The sequence below is a fragment of the Barbatula barbatula genome (genome assembly GCF_947034865.1).
Source record: "Barbatula barbatula genome assembly, chromosome: 6".
NCBI lineage: Eukaryota > Metazoa > Chordata > Actinopteri > Cypriniformes > Nemacheilidae > Barbatula > Barbatula barbatula.
Genome location: NC_136765.1, coordinates 15,757,010 through 15,773,746, shown reverse-complemented (window position 1 = coordinate 15,773,746; position 16,737 = coordinate 15,757,010). Strand labels below are relative to the sequence as shown.

Genomic DNA, 16,737 nt, shown 5'->3' with positions numbered 1-16,737 from the left:
ATATAGTCATATCTAAATGTCTTAATCAAACATATTCACACACGTGTACGTATTTATTTATTACCTTAAGCAGTTCTTAGGTCTAAATCCTGGATCAAAATTATAAATAAAACTATAGCAAAAATATAAATACTGACAACAAGACATGAAAAAATTACATTGTTTAAGGAATGCAACCTTTTACTAGATCTATGTTTAATCACAATTTTGTAAATCGATGTTTGTTTTGAACAGCAGGCTTTTTCCATTCCTGAAATAAAATTTAATTCGACCAGAAAGCACGTAAACACAATTTTCTCTCCCAACAATAAACCAGCAGACCCCCTCTCTACTGTCCCTCTGCAGATTTTACGTCCCAATCCATTACATCACTGGGAGGCACTGGGGCATTTAAAAGCTACCTTTTTACGTGGTTGAAAAATTGAGAACATTTGGACTATAAACCAGCAAACATATGCACATTGTCAATAGAGACAGCTGTTTCATTTCAGTTTATCTCAGCGCAGAGACTTATATCCTGCCCCTAGATGGCAATGCTATCAAACACTTTCCCAAACACGAGCACCAAGACATTAACAAGCAGGCGCTCGCTCATCCAGGGTACTCAAGGCAGCCATTAAAAAGCGACTAAGGGAATTGATTTTTGTTATAGATTTCCAAATAAATGTTTATGGCACAGATTCCTAAAATGGGAAGTGTTTAAGTTTTGATTAAGAGAATCGGTTACACTGCCTTTTGGGTATGTGCAGATCCGCTGTACTTCAATTTCTCATTTCAAAAGGGGATGTGTAAGGTGCATTAGTGGTGAGAAAACACTGCAAATATTACAATCAATATTTCTATTTAAAGCCACAAGTTACCCAATGAAAACAGCATAGTTACATCATAAACTGCATGTATGTGTGTAGTTCAATATGTAAGTCAAAAGCAGTCAGACTTCTTTTGTATGACAAAAGAACAGTTTACAATTTCTCCCGATTTAAAGCGGAGTTCCTGTAATTGAGCTGGAAAGAGTCCTCGCTGTTTTAAACATTAAAGAGGAATCAGAGTCAGAAGCCCATTTAGCGTTAGCTCATAGAATCAGTCATTTGTAAAGGGAAAAAAGTCTTTTAAAATCCCTTTTCTTTACTCTTTTCCTCTTTCAAGCGAGCACAGGTCTAGCGTCTCACATATGTGTGATTTCCTGTGACAGCGCTGGGGGCTGTTGGGCCAGGGGATGATTTTAATTAAGAATAACCATGTGGATTTGTCACAACAATTATGCTGATTAGATGAAAGTGGAGATTCCTGACCCTTCAAAGGTGTGGGACTGCTTCATTTGCATACAGTAGACACGCTGTCCCTGCCCGCCGTTGCTGACTTATGCCCGAGCTGGATTTTATTAGTATTACGCTATACAGCTAAAGTGCCTGGGAAATTCCTCATCAAAAAGCATCAAATGAAGCCTTTGGCAAAAGAGGTTTTAGGCCATGTTTGAAGTAAACCCTACCTGCATTCTGCGGGGGTTCTGTACGAGAATTTTAGAAAACTGATATATACCGACAGCTAAAATAACAGAGAGAATAATGTCTTCTCTGTGTTTATTTTATATAGTTTCCTAAAGCTGCAATTTTTGTCTATTTTTACTGTATGTAGTTTCAAGTCAAATGATGTTATATTGTTTGCTTGCCTTTGAGAAGTGTTCAAAAACGAAGATCAATTTGATAAAAATCTTGTCCAAATATTAAATTACTAAAGTATATCAAAGTATCAATAGTCTGTTAATGATGCTGTAAACATTATGATTTATGATTGGAAAATATGGACGATATTAAGTATACATAATCTTTTTGTACATGTTAAATAACGTCTTGTAACCCAATAGTTGGATTAGAGATATTGGGTTGTTTTGTTGGGTTATTTCTGACGTAAACAAGCTGTAACAAGCCTTCCAGCTGGGTTCAAATTGAGCTGGGTGAGCAGTTATTAATAATATTAATATTAATAATACTTCTTAAATGTGCGTGTGTGTGTATATATATATATATATATATATACATATTTTTTCATAGTAACACAAACATACATCTCTGTCAACTGTTTTTATAATCTGAATGACTATTGACGGCAACACTTGCTTTTTATACATTTACATTTGACATTTATGCATTTGGCAGACGCTTTTATTCAAAGCGATTTACATTGCATTATACTATACATTTTTATGTGCAATCCCCGGTGATCAAACCTATGACCTTGGCATTGCTAGTGCCATTCTCTTACCACTGAGCTACAGGAAAGCATCAGAGGTTATAACCAACCTATTTCAACGTAGATAAAAATTATTGTTTGGGATGCCCCCTAGCTTTGTTTTTCTTAGTCCAAAACTTTTAGGTAAGTCATAAACTATGTGCAAATCTTATTTTAGATATTTGTCGGACAATTCAGGTTTTAGGATCCAGCGGAAGCGTCAGGGCTCCCAACCACTGCAGCGCCACCCAGTAAAAAGCATCGGAATTCAAATGACGAGTGTGTTAATTTTATTTCCTTACATTTATTCCTTTGATCATATTTTTAAAGCAAATAGCAGCAAATACGTTTTTTGGCATTCATTGACCACAAAACACGAGGGGGCTTTGCCTCAGTTGCAATTTTACTTCCTGATAACAGACTTGCAGCAATGGCCTTCATTGACATGCTTTCAATATATTTATCTAACTTTAAGAGAGATAATATGTGAATCAAAGCCTTAACTGACAAATTTGCAGGTTAGAGATTAATGTCTGAAAACTTCAAGTTAGTACAGTCATGCTAAAAAGGACCTAATATGTTTACTGTTTGACATTCAAACAAATATGTAATGGAACATGTATATAATACTAAATGAATACAATATATAATATGACACATCAAATGTTGTGTACTTATGTTCACAATAAAAGGTCAATAGGAAAAGTGTGACCCTACGGTTCACCAGGCTAAAATGTAAAGATATGAATTCTTCATCATATTGAAGTGTGTACATCATTTTTGACAATACAGTTTTAGTTCTGTTTATAGGTTGAAACAAACATAATTCGGTATCAGGAGGAGCAATGGAAGCTTTTCATGTTCTGTAGCTTGGGGATAAAACCAATTCCTCTTAAATCTTCGTTATTGTGGAAAGCATTAAGCTGGAGGAAGAAATGTTTATTTACATTTTGGAGAATGCAAGCCTAGTGGTGCTGCTGTTTGGTAGCCTTTGCTTAGGTAGGTTAGTGTATAATCTAGACTAGCCTCTGTTCTGTTTATTTATTTATTTATTTGATTCTTGTAAATTGATACTTAATTGCTAGTAACTTTATGATAAAGGAAGCACATTAATAAAACAATTGCAACCAAAACTTGTATTGGAAATAAATCATTATAAATGTATTTCTATGTTGTGCATTATTTGTTTACACTGCAATAAAATAATAATTAATAGGATGGCCAAAATTTATAAACAACAACTATAACAATAATAATTAATTAATTAATAAATAACATGTTGGCAAAAATAAACCAACAAATGACTTACTTCATAACCCAACAATTGGGTTAAACTTGTGTACATGTGACAATAACCCAATAATGAGTTGGTGCTATAGTAAAGCAGCATTGAGTTATTTGTTGGGTCAATTTAAACCCAACCGTTTTAAGTAAGAAAAACCATATCAGATTATAGGCCAAACGTAACAAGTGAAGCTGTGCCTCCAAAATGCTGTGATTGGCTAATTACTAAGCCAATAGGATAACGCCTGGCACCCAAATACATTTTTAACAACATATTTCGTAAGTTAATTTTGTTTGTACTAAAACACAATCTGGAGCCAAATACATTAAAGCTAACAGATACCCATTACACATAAAATGCAAAGAATGCCATTTCTTTAAAGGTCCAACCTCTCTCTTCATCTCATTCCTACATTTTGCTCTCAACTGTTGTTGAGAGGTTCTACACACTTCATTTCAACCCATCCAGCCTTTTGTTCAGCTATAATGAAAACAGACTATGACCCAGTTCCAGAGATGCCTGGACACCATTAATTATTTGTGATTTAGATGTAAAGTTCTGTTCGGACAGACTCAATCAGACGGAGAGCTCTTGAATCACTGAGATTCTTCAGACCGAGCTGGTGTCTGATGAAGCAAACCCTCACGCATGCAAACACACACACGCTGAAACAGAAAACAGTACCATTTACCTCCTCTGAATACAGCCAAGTGTGTATGACAATCAAGAATATGAATGATAGAAGCAGCTTTTAGGAAACAGAAACACAAGCATGCACAGTCAAGTATACTCCTAACTTCAGACCCTTAAATCAGAAATTAGATTTAAAAGGCACTCTCAAGTGTTTATGCAGTATTACAAATCAAAAGCAGATTTTTGAATACGAAAGCACACCGCTACTCTATATTTATTGACATGCGTGGGCCATACTATGTGTTCTTTTCTTTCTTTAGTACAGAAAGGCCTACACAGTGCCTATAAAACTCCACAGATTATTTAATTTAATTTATTTTTCTTCCTTATAGCACAAAATAAGATTTTTCTGCTAACCAAACAACACTGGCCTCCATTGACTTCCATTAAACGGACACAAACCCAAAGACACATTTCTCAAAATATCTTCTATTGTGTCCCACAGATATGGAGCACAAAAGAACAAATATGACTGGATTTAAATTTTGGGGTGAACTGTCCCTTTAACACTGAACATCCATGAAGGTAGTTCGCATGTTAAAATACCACAAACACTGTGTGTCACAAGCCACATTTACCAGCAAACACCTAAAAGATTACAAAACTTCCACGAGCTCAGAATAATCCACAGTGAAAACCCTGCAGCCCGTTGGGAGCTCCCCTCCGTTTGTCCTCTCTGCAAATGAGCAAGTCCGGGCTTCACTAGGGCCCAATCGAGCAGCTCCGGGTTCTGTTCGGATCAGACCGCACGTATACGAGGCTACACAAAGACACGGTCCGACGCGCTGCCATCATGTTTATGCACTCTTCGCTGTGTTCTTAATGATAAACTAACAGATTGTAAACATGCTGCTGGTGTTCCGAACCCCCCCCGGTTTATTTCTTCTGCATTTTTTAAACAATGTCCTTCATGTTAGAGTGGTTACAGGCAGCAGAAGGACATCATTAGAGCCATGGTTAAACTGTAATTTACACCATTAGGAAGGCAGGAGCAATTTTTATTGCCTAGTAAATTTCAGCTCTGAAATATTTGGACCATATGGCTCAATTTGTGTAATAACCTTAATTTCTTGCACCCTTCAGGTCCGCCTGCATCTCCGCTTGCCACTCCGACAGAGTTGGGCTTCTGTGCGCAAAAGGCAAAGCGTCTATGGAGCGGCGGTGGAGATTAATAAGGTGTCACGTCCTGTTTGGGTGAAGGCATTGGAACAGCAGCCAGATGGTATCTCTGCAAATGACTGTCAGGGGTCCTGATCTAATCAATAGGATGTATTAATACATCTCCCATTGCTGGGGTTCTCATGGGGATGCTGAGCAACATCTGGAAAGATCAGGAGGGGGAGAGAGAGAGACTGAGAGAGACAGGGGTGTGTGTGAGAGAGAGCTCACAGAAAACAGAGGGAGGAGGAAGACTAGGAAAGAATGAAAAATAGGAAAACAGAAAGAGAAAGACAGAGAGAGAAAGAACAAGAATTGATAGGTAAGGAAACAGAAAATAGAGAAAAGAAAAAAAGGAAGTGAGGAAATGAATCAGAAAATCGGAGAGAAATAGTTAAAGAACTTAAATATAAAAGAGAGCAGAAAGACAGGGAGCAGGTTTGGTACTGGCTGTGACTGGGCCTGCCTAATCTCTCATGTAGGCTTGATAAGTGTTTGGTAATGAGGGGCGTCTGCGCACATGGTGAGGGAGGAATCTTCTGGCGGCCCAGACCGCCTGTACTCTGTAGCCTCATTCAGTCCCGTCGCCATGACGTCCACATTAATCACACACACTGGCACGAGGTACTGCACACAGCACAGCCAGAGATCAATAGCAGCCCCACCCACCAAAATAAAGACAGAGAGAGAGAGAGAGAGAGAGAGAGAGAGTCTGTGCCCACTGTGACACTGGCGATGTCGAGACAGAGACACACTTTCTCCTTCATTGTGATCAATTTAAAGAAGTGAAAGAGAAACACCTTCAAAACTCATGCCAGAGTTTCATAGGTTTTCAGAAAATGAGCAAATGCAGATGTTACTGGGGTAGAAGAGACACACATCGGTTGATTCATCCATCTATAGGCTGCACACAGTAAGAAACAAACTGCCTTAATCTGTTAGAATCAATGCACATATAGGCGGTATACTTTTATTCCATTCTCATGCTTCTGCCTAAAATTTACATTTGATATAGATGTTTTTATTTTATATAATTAATTTGTTTACTTACGTATACTTTGTTTTATATTTCATTCTATAGTTATCCCTTATTATGCACCTTATTACTCGAATGTTTGTACTTATAGAATGTTTTTTGTTATATGTTCAATGCTTTGGCAATATTTTAATAACACGCAATCATGCCAATAAAGTATCTTGAAATTGAGAGAGAGAGAGAGAGAGAGAGAGAGAGAGACCATGGGTGTTCTCAGGCCACTGGAAACCTCTTCTCTGCAAAAGTGTTACTGAGAAACATAACACCATCTGCTCCACTATCTGATTGGTCCACTCGTCCCATGTGTCCAAACAGGACAATATTTACATCTATATCAAACAGGACATACCTGTATCAAGCACAAGTCTATTTTTATCATCCGTTTGTGAGTATGTAATATTGACCGAGTAGCCCAATGCTATGTCAAAGATTAAAATCGCTGTGAAATTATGTTTATCTCAGAATTAAGCAGTGGCCGAATTCACTCCCTATTTCCTATATAGTGCACCGTATCGGGTGTCTGCCATTTTGCAGTGAACAATTCCCTACATTCGTTCACTACTTTTTACCCACAATGCACTCTGATTTTGAGTGCACATCTGATGTACACTAACTATTTCCGATGATACAGCGCGAATCAACCGCTTGATTAGAATCACCAGGAGGAAAGTGACCGTTAATGCCACAAATGTACGTTTATTTGTTTTTGTTGACAGTTATTTTCTACCTTTTTAAAAATAAACAGATTAAATAAATGTTATACACAGTTGTGTTTTATTTTAAATATATAATACATTAAACGCTATAAATAAACGTTATGGAAAGTAAATGTGACAAACATTTGTGAATGTATTGGGGTATTCTGCATGAGAATATTAGCCAGCTGAAGCAAATGAAGTTGTAAAATTAACCATGGAAGTATTATTAAAAATCATTATATATTTTAACAATATTTATACAAACTATGTTATGTAACTTTCTGATGTCACCATGATTCTAAAGGATTCTGTGTACATTTACATCACGGTCAGACTGACATCACAGGCTAGCGATGAACGTTGATTTTCTCTGTGCATAATCCACAAAAACAACTTAATTCCATGATAGGACATTAACCTGTAGCCACTCAACAGGTGGCAACAGCAAAATCAATATGATGCCCCACTGCAGGCCAAGTATTGACATAGCAGACGGACAGCTGATATAGCACAAAGTCAAGCTCCAAAAAAAGATTCAGCACGATCGATGGATTAAATGTAGCCGTGAGAAATTGCACTAATACCCACAAAAGAATTTCGCTGTGGCAGGTGTTATGCGATTGGACAGTGTCTTCAGAAGGTACACATGGGAAAAATCAGTGCAATGATGCTGAATTAATATTTATATTCCGAAGTCATTTCTTTAGATAAGTTTGCTTTTGCGTAGAAAATCCAAGTTTAACTTAATAATGTAATTGCAAAATATACAGCATGCAATGTATTAAACCAACTTTTTATGTTAAATGTTTTAAATTTTTCAAGTAAATGTGTGAAATGACAGTCATGAACCCCACAAAAACAAAAACACAATTTCAAACTAGATTTAAATAAACTACCACGTATACTTAAACTTTGATTCCCGTAATAATTATCATGTAAAATAAGTGAAAAAAGTGTGTTTAAATCTAAATTTGAAAAATTAAGAGAAATTCTTTTAAAATGATAAATCTGTGTCAGCCATTAGAAGCCGGGGTCATAACAAAAGAGGGCTGAGGACACGTGGAAAATGAATTACAAGCTGATTAACTGCAAACTGACGTCACGCATTCACCACAGCGGCCGACCTCTGGAGGTCAAGAAAAAGTGAAAGGACTGCCAAGAGAATAGAAGCGCAACTCTAAATTACTCTGGAAGAAAAGAAGGGTTCTGATAAAGGGCCTATCCCGCCTGACGTTCATTAATTGCTACCAAAATAATTAATTTGCCTATTAGGCAAGCATCTATCTAGAGCTCTGTGGGGGAAGCTGAACTCCTCAGTGGGGTCTGGATTCTTTCCCCTGCGGTGTTGCTGCTATCGGGGGTGAGCTGGCTCTGTTCGCACTGGTATGGAACAGGATCTCAAACTGAAGCCTTTAATTTGGCCGTGGTGCATTCACGAGCATCTGCGGAGAAACCGGCAAACATTTTTTTGACACAAGACTGTCATGAATCACAGCGGCCAATTCCGTAGGTGGAAACGGTGGTGGGTGAGGAATCTGTTTGAACATGCAAGTAATGGTCTGATCACTGATAGATGATCTCATGCCGAGACAGTAAAACGTAACATGAAGAAGCTGATCTAGGAACTGAAATAAGTTGCAATCAAATAGCAGGTTGGTGGACACAGAGATTTCATGTGTGCAGTAAAATATAATCAAGTATGAAATATTATTTATGTGTGGAAGCAATCCAAAGCATACACAAGTAAAACTGACTGGGGCAAGTTGTCCACTGGCGAAATTGTCACAAGGGTTGAATCTCAGCAACTATAAGGTTTCAAATGAAACATGTTTCAGATTCATTTTGTTCCATAAATAACCTGAACCTAAAAAAAAGTTTTACTTACACATACAGTAGCTTCTAACTTTTCCAGATCTTGGAGAAATTCATTTGTGTGACTGCTGTATAATGCCCCGTTACTTTGCACATAGTTTATGACAGCATTCCAAACTATATGTATAAGTACATTACCGTAACTGTAAGAGCGGTTATAGTTGTGGTGTAGAACGTTGGATCTTTGGGTATTTTCTGATACGCCAGTCTGTACTTTGAGATCACTCCATTTGGCACCTTCGGCTCAGTCCAGCTCAGCAGAATAGAGTAGGCACTTGAGGGACGGGAAGTGGGTCGATCCAAGCCCTCCGGTTCTGCCTCAAGAGTGCGCACAGAGGCCCAGGAGCTGGAGGCGGAGCCTTTAGAATTCTGGGCGGAGATCCTGTATTGATATTCTCTGAATGGTAAAAGGGAGTCAGAGGCATCTGTGAAATGAAGGGCACCTTCGGTCCAGATGAAGACTAGCAGCTCTTCCTGAGTTCCTTTTGGTTGTCTAAAGGGGAAGAATTTAAGATGACATTAAATATTATGACAAACCAAGGAAAAACATCAAAAGAATATTGTTGATAAAAACATTACAATAGTCATTAATACTAATGCTGTTTGTTTTATTCTCTGGTGTAGAAAAACAGTCAAACGCCTGATTTTGGGCAAAGTGTTACTGTGTGTTGTTTAAGAGTAAAACATCGAATGAAAGTACAGCTCCGGTTGAAAGCAAGGCTCAAAGAAAAACAAACAATCCAGTGAGGGTGTCAGAGAAAAGAGGCTGAAAAACACACAGAGGAGGTAAGGGGTAGGGGCAGAGTGCTGTGATTCGCTCAAGCTTCGTTAATTCCTCCACATCAGAGGCCTGGCTTCCATGCTGCTGGAGAAAATGACATTCAACTCTCTAATGTGGCCCCTGCCGGCCCCACTTGCACCACAATGGCCTAATCTCACCCAGCGCATTAAAATAAAACCAAACAGAGGCCGGCAGGGGGGAGGAACGTCTCACACCATGGAGCTAAACTACAGCACACAGCTGGAAACAGCAGTCTGTTCTGCACACACTGTAACTGCAATACAAGAACTTTGGATGTCACTAGTCATATCACCATTTTTTTTATTTTTATAAAGATATTCCCCTATACAGTTCCAAGGTAAGGTTTTCGATATGCACCAACAGCAGTGATACACTTCAAATTTTTGGGGGGTTATTTCAACCCAGCATTGGGTAAAAATGGATTAACCCAACAGTTGGGTTAATTGACCCAGACAATTGTGTATACAGTATTTGACACAACCACGGCTTAAAACAACTGATGATATTTGGGTTGAAATAACCCAGCGTGGGTTAAATTATAGCCAAACTATTGGGTTTGTTCATTCTCCTGGGTTGAAATACCACAAAATATGCATCTCCTTGACCCTTAAAAATGTTAATAATGAAATTCTATAATTTTGCTGCTGTGCCTTTAAGACTTTGCTGTGCCTATATGCCACAGATGTTCTGTTGAGTCCATTGTTGTTTGCCCTTACCCATATTACATAAAAATGTAATTTTTTTTAATGCTTTATCTGTAAGCCTTACTATTACATCAAAATATATTTATTTATGATATGAAGTCCAGTTGTTTTGAGGATGTAACAGTCCCCTAGAGTAAATCACATAAACATCTGTGTTGTCTCACCGCAATACTACCTGAATGCAATATATCGGGTATATAATATATAATAAATCGGAAACTACCTGAATGCAATATAAACAGCAACATTTTAGAAACAAATTTAGAATAATTCTGTACGCCAGCAAAAGTCTATCCCAGGTAAATCCTCATTCCCCTGTGTACTGTAAGTTACATACACTAAGAGCAAACAGCCGAGTAGCGGAGACCCGCTTTAAAATCTCAGATAACCTCCAATGAGCTGAATACATACACAATAGCACATTAAAGCGATTACATTTAGCGCGGCGCTGATCGCTGGAATTAAGATGAGCAGATACAATAATACTCCAAGTCCTTTAAGCCATGTGTGAATTCTCTGCCTCATGAATGTGATGCGGGTTTATCGGCTCCAAATCAGGCTTGAGGTGAAATCCAGTCATGCGTTCTTCGGAATGCAGTGGCATCTGCGGCTATGCTAATGATATTTTCTTAAGATTTATGCGAGCTTAGGTTGATCTGACCTTGCATTTGAATGACATTGGTCAACAAGCCATGATGCCCTTGACTAATACCTTAGCATTTTAGTAACACACACACAAAACCACAGGGAGGAGATGCTGTACACCAGTCATCCTCAATTAGCAGATCCGCGGGCCGGATCCGGACCTTTGCTTCATTCCATCTGGACCGCGAGAAATAGGCTGATAAACCATTTAAAATATTTGTTGTTTAAGCCACGCGTCTTACAAAATGGAGAATCAAATCACACGCATTCTCAGGAACATTTAAGGTATGTAATTGATCTTTTTCTGCTATATCTTCTAATATCTTTATTTAGTGATAAACGCGCTTCGTATTAACCCTTGGATCAGTATGTAAACATTTGTAACCCTGAGAAAACCCAGGCTAAAGACTCATAATCTAATTAAATATTAGATAACAAGCATCAAAGATTAATTTCAAGCATTCATTTAAATTTTTAAAATGGCATTATTCATTCAATATTGAAGATATTTTTAATTTTTTCGTAGAATATTCTGCAGGATGATTTTATGTAGAAAACAGTGAAAATACTTTTGCTGGGTTTTCAAAACGTACTCGGTTACTAACGTAACCTCGGTTCCCTGAGATACGGGAACGAGTACTGCGTAGCAGGACGCTATGGGAAAACTCCTTTTTCTCCGATGACTGAAGCAATTCAATAGCGCAGTGAAAACTGTATGGTGATTGGTTGGAAAAAAGTAAAACATTCAACCAATCGTAGCGGAGCTGCCGGACCAATGGCGATGGCACCCGCCAAAATGGGCGGGGCTTATGGCTATATAAGCAGACACATCGCCATAGGGTCTTCAGGTTACTTCGACTGAAGCAACAACAATGCAGCTCGTAGCACGGCAAGGAACGCAGTACTCGTTCCCGTATCTCAGGGAACCGAGGTTACGTTAGTAACCGAGTACGTTCCCTATCGATACTTCACTCGTACTGCGTAGCAGGACGCTATGGGGAACCAGTATAATCACGCCGTGCTACAGATGGAACGAAAAACACAGATAGTCTCGGAGCCTTGGCTCGGAGACGGGGTAGAACAGGGAAACCCTGAAATGCAGAGAAGGCCAAGCTAGTAGGTGGCCTAGTCCGGTTATCGTCCCAAAGTTATTAAGCGCTGGCGTGGCTATAGAGCCAGGGCTCAGCGACCTAATTCAAGCAGAAAGGACCCGGGCCTGAAGGGCCGGAACATCCAGATTGTAAAATCTTGTAAAAGTGGACGGCGAAGCCCAGCAGGCCGCCGCACAGATATCTTTTATAGAGACACCGCTATACCATGCCCAGGAAGAGGCAATGCCTCTAGTGGAATGGGCTCTAACTCTCGTGGGACATTGAAGGCCCAAGGAAGAGTACGCCAACGATATAGCCTCAACTATCCACTTTGATAGTCTATGTTTCGAGACCGAGGGCCCTCTGGTGCGGTCACCGAAGCACACGAAGAGCTGTTCCGACCGTCTGAATAGGGCGGAGCGCTCAATTGTATATTTTTAATGCTCTGACTGGGCAGAGCAGACTAAGCTCTGGGTCCCGCTCGGAGGAGGGGAGAGCAGAGAGCGTAATAACCTGTGCTCTGAACGGAGTAGAGAGCACCTTAGGTACATAGCCATGCCTTGGTTTGAGGACGACCCTGGCGTCGTTAGGCCCAAATTCAAGACAGGATGGGCTCACAGAGAGAGCCTGTAGTTCACCCACACGCTTCACCGATGCTAAAGCGAGAAGCAGAGCGGTCTCGAGCGTTAATGAACGGAGGTCCGCAGATAGCAGAGGCTCAAAGGGAGGACCCTTTAGAGCCCTCAGGACCGTGGGCAGATCCCAAGTGGGAACTGTAAGAGGGCGAGGGGGGTGTAGCCGCCTGGAGCCCTTCAAGAAACGAACGATAAGGTCGTTCTTGCCCACTCCTTTTCCTCCGATGTGGGTATGTGAGGCTGAAATAGCTGCCACATAGACTTTGAGCGTGAAAGGGGCACGGCCGTTATCCAACAACTCTTGTAAGAATGACAGTATCAGCGATATGTCACAGGACACCGGGTCAGCGCCGCGTGGTGCACACCAGGAGGCGAAGACAGACCATTTGAGGGCATAGAGACGTCTAGTGGACGGGGCACTTGCCTGGGATATGGTGTTCAGTACGCTCTCGGGGAGGTCCGTAGGCTCCCGTCGAGAGGCCAAAGGTGCAGAGCCCACAGCTCTGGCTGGGGGTGCCATATCGTGTTCCCTGCCTGAGAGAGGAGGTCCCGCCTCAGGGGAATGGGCCACGGGGCTGCTACTAGCAGCTGGGAGAGATCTGCGACCCAAGGCTGGTTTGTCCACAGAGGGGCTACCAATAACACTCGGTGCGCTTGATCCCTGATTCTCCTGATCGTCTGCTGCAAGAGCGCGATCGGGGGAAAAGCATAGAGGAGCCGGTTGGGCCAAGTGTGGGCCAAGGTGTCCTTGCCCTTCGAGAAGTACGTCGGGCAATGAGTATTGTCTTCTGAAGCGAAAAGGTCGATTTCTGCCTCGCCGAAGATTTGCCAGATTTGCTGAACCGATTTGCGTCCATTCGTCCGAAGGAACATTGCTCCGAGATAGCATATCTGCTCCCCGGTTCAGTTTGCCTGGAACATGAGTTGCCCTCAGTGAGCGCAGATTGGACTGGGCCCATTCCAAGAGGTGAAATACTAGGGAAAAAGGTGTCTTGAGGAGAGGCCTCCCTGGTGATTTATGTAAGATACCACCGTCATCCTGTCTGATCGGACTAAGACGTGACGATCTTTTAGCACCGGTAGGAAGTAGCGGAGAGCCAACCATACTGCCTGCATTTCCAGGTAGTTGATATGGAGGCTTCTTTCCTGGTTCGACCAGAGGCCGAAGGCCGGTTCCCCATCGCACAGAGCCCCCCAACCCGTGTTGGATCTTTCCACGAGGCTAGGGCGGTTACGCAGGCTTGGTTCACCAGAACACGCAGACGTCCAAGACGCCAAGCATGTGGAGGAACTCTGGGCTTCAGCCAGTACTGGAGGGGGCGCATCCGGAGGATGCCCAGACTCAGCACTTGAGATGCATAGGCCATAAGGCCCAGCATTTTCTGAAAAACCCTGAGGGGGCGTGAAACCCCGGGTGTGAATGAGGCCGCAAGCCGTCGGATGACCAGAGCTCGTTCTGGCGATATTCTGATGGTCATGCGTTTTGAGTCGAAGACTGTTCCCAGGAACGAAATACGTTGGCTGGGTGACAGTGCACTCTTGGCAAGATTGATCCTGAGTCCCAGGCACTCCAGGTGGCTGAGGAGGAGGGATCTGTGGGACCTTAGCTCGTCCTCCGACTGGGCTAGGACAAGCCAGTCATCGAGGTAATTCAGAATGCGGATTCCCTTCTGTCTGAGAGGGGAAAGAGCCGCATCCATGCACTTCGTGAAAGTGCGGGGAGCTAGAGAGAGTCCGAATGGAAGGACCATGTATTGATAAGCAATTCCCTCGTAGGCGAATCTCAAGAATCGACTGTGACGGGCATTCTGAAGGGCCGTTTCATAAGGGCGCGATTCAGATGTCTGAGATCGAGGATGGGGCGGATGCCGCCGTCCTTCTTTGGTACGAGGAAGTACCGGCTGTAGAAGCCTGACTCGAATTGGTCTGGGGGAACCATTTCTATGGCTCCTTTTCCCAGTAAATTCCTCAACTCCGTGCGCAGAACGTGTGAATTTGAGTCCTGTACTTGGGTGGGGACGACCCCGCGGAAGCGCGGGGGTCGACGAGCAAACTGGAGTGAATATCCTCGGGATTTTATATCCAGAACCCAATCTGACACACCGGGGATGGCTCTCCAGGCCTTGGCCCGGGTGGCAAGGGTTTGGGTGCAATGAGGTACGCCGCCCTTTGGGGGCTTGGCTCCCAAGGACAATGGAAGAGGAAGCTCGCTCATTTTTTGACAATGTTTGTGTTTTATTAAACATTTTGCAGAACGTGGTGTGGGCGTTAGAAAAGGCCCTGCACTTACAACTTTGCACATTGTCAACATTTTGCCGGCATCCGGAATTGAACGGAGTGACCAGGCGGACATGAGAGCAGTCTTTGAAGGAGGGCCAGCCGGAGCGGGCCCTGTAGCCTTCCTCTTCCTCGCATCGGTCTCAGGATGGGGCCTGAGGCGCAGGGTCCAGCATGATCTTAGGCCGGGGACCTTGTCGTGGAGGATGCAGGTAGCGTCGTCCAGATCGGGAGCGTTGACGGCTGTCAGCTCCCGGAGTCTTCTGAGCAGCAGGGGTTCTCACCGGCTGTTGCGTCGGAGCTGGATCCGGGTCTCTTCGGCAGAAAGTGTCTCATGGCCTGCGAAGACTTCTGCGCAGCCGTGAAGAGTTCCGCGAAACCCTCCACCGCCGGTCCGAAGAGGCCGGTAGTGGAAATAGGAGCGTCTAGGAAGGGGACCTTGTCTGCTTCCTTGATCTCCGTAAGCGTCAGCCACAGATGACGCTCGAGCACTACTAAGCTGGCCATGGATCTTCCTATCGCCTGGGCCGTGGCCTTGGTGGCGCGTAGAGCAAGATCCGTTGCGCTCCGTAGCTCTCTGAAGAGCACAGGGTCAGGGTCGGACTCGTCCATTCCTTGGAGGAGCTTGGCCTGGTATACCTGGAGCACCGCCATGGAGTGTAGCGCTGAAGCCGCCTGGCCTGAGGACGAGTATGCTCGCCAGTGAGGGCCGAGGTGGTTCTGCACGGCTTGGAGGGATGAGATGCTTTTGCCTTCCATCCGATGGCGGTGGGCGGACACAGATGTGCGGCCACTGACTCATCGAGGGGGGGCAGCTTCTCATACCCTTTCTCCTCTGCGCCGTCCCTAAGAGCAGAGGAGGAAGAAGGTCGAAGACGGGCCGAGTAGGGGGAGCGCCATGACTTTGTGAGTTCGCCGTGAACTTCCGGAAAGAACGGTGAAGTTCTTTGACGAGGGGCCTGACGGCGCCCCGGCAAGAACCATTCGTCCAGGCGGCTGCGAGTGGGTTCCTCTGGGGGAGACCACTCTAGACCCAGTTCGTTGACTGCCTTCGTGAGGACCCGGAAGAGCTCGGCGCTTCCCCGAGTGCTTAGTTCCTCTACCCCGCTGCTTCATACGCACAGTGGCCTGTGCGGGCAGAGGCGGCGGGGATCGAGGGGCGGAGTCACTCTCTGAAAAGAAAGCTATCCGCGAGCGCAGAGAGGAGAGACTCATACTCTCGCAGTGAGAGCATTCCGTCTCTTTGAGCGCGTTCTCTGCGTGGGAGAGACCCAGAAATTATTTAAAGATAGAAGTAGTTCTGGTATGAATGGAATGGAAATGCTAGTTAAGCAAGTAAAAACTTGTTATCTGTTTATGATGAGAGCATTTATTAATTCATTGTTACATTACGTTTGCTGTTTGTATGTTGTCAGTAGTTTCTTTCATTTACAAATATGAATTATCAGACTTCTATTAAGAGGGCATTCCCCTAAAGCCACAGTCCAACCGGACTAAATTAATGAAATTTTTATTTTCTAAAAACATATTGTACGGACCTCTGTTTGGAAGAAAATATAAAGACCGGACATCTTGGAACTTTAATTGAATACCCCTGCTGCACACAATGTTT

At 42.8% G+C, this 16,737-nt stretch overlaps 1 protein-coding gene across 1 annotated transcript in view; it reads right to left on the bottom strand.

Moving 5' to 3' along the window:
* Window positions 1-16,737, bottom strand: part of ush2a (Usher syndrome 2A (autosomal recessive, mild)) — a gene marked incomplete at its 5' end in the record, with an annotated part of 183,421 nt that overhangs the window by 14,828 nt on the left and 151,856 nt on the right. Inside the window, one exon of the mRNA XM_079458478.1 lies at window positions 9,110-9,464. Coding sequence (XP_079314604.1) covers window positions 9,110-9,464 — 355 coding nt within the window. The remainder of the gene's footprint in view (window positions 1-9,109; window positions 9,465-16,737) is intronic.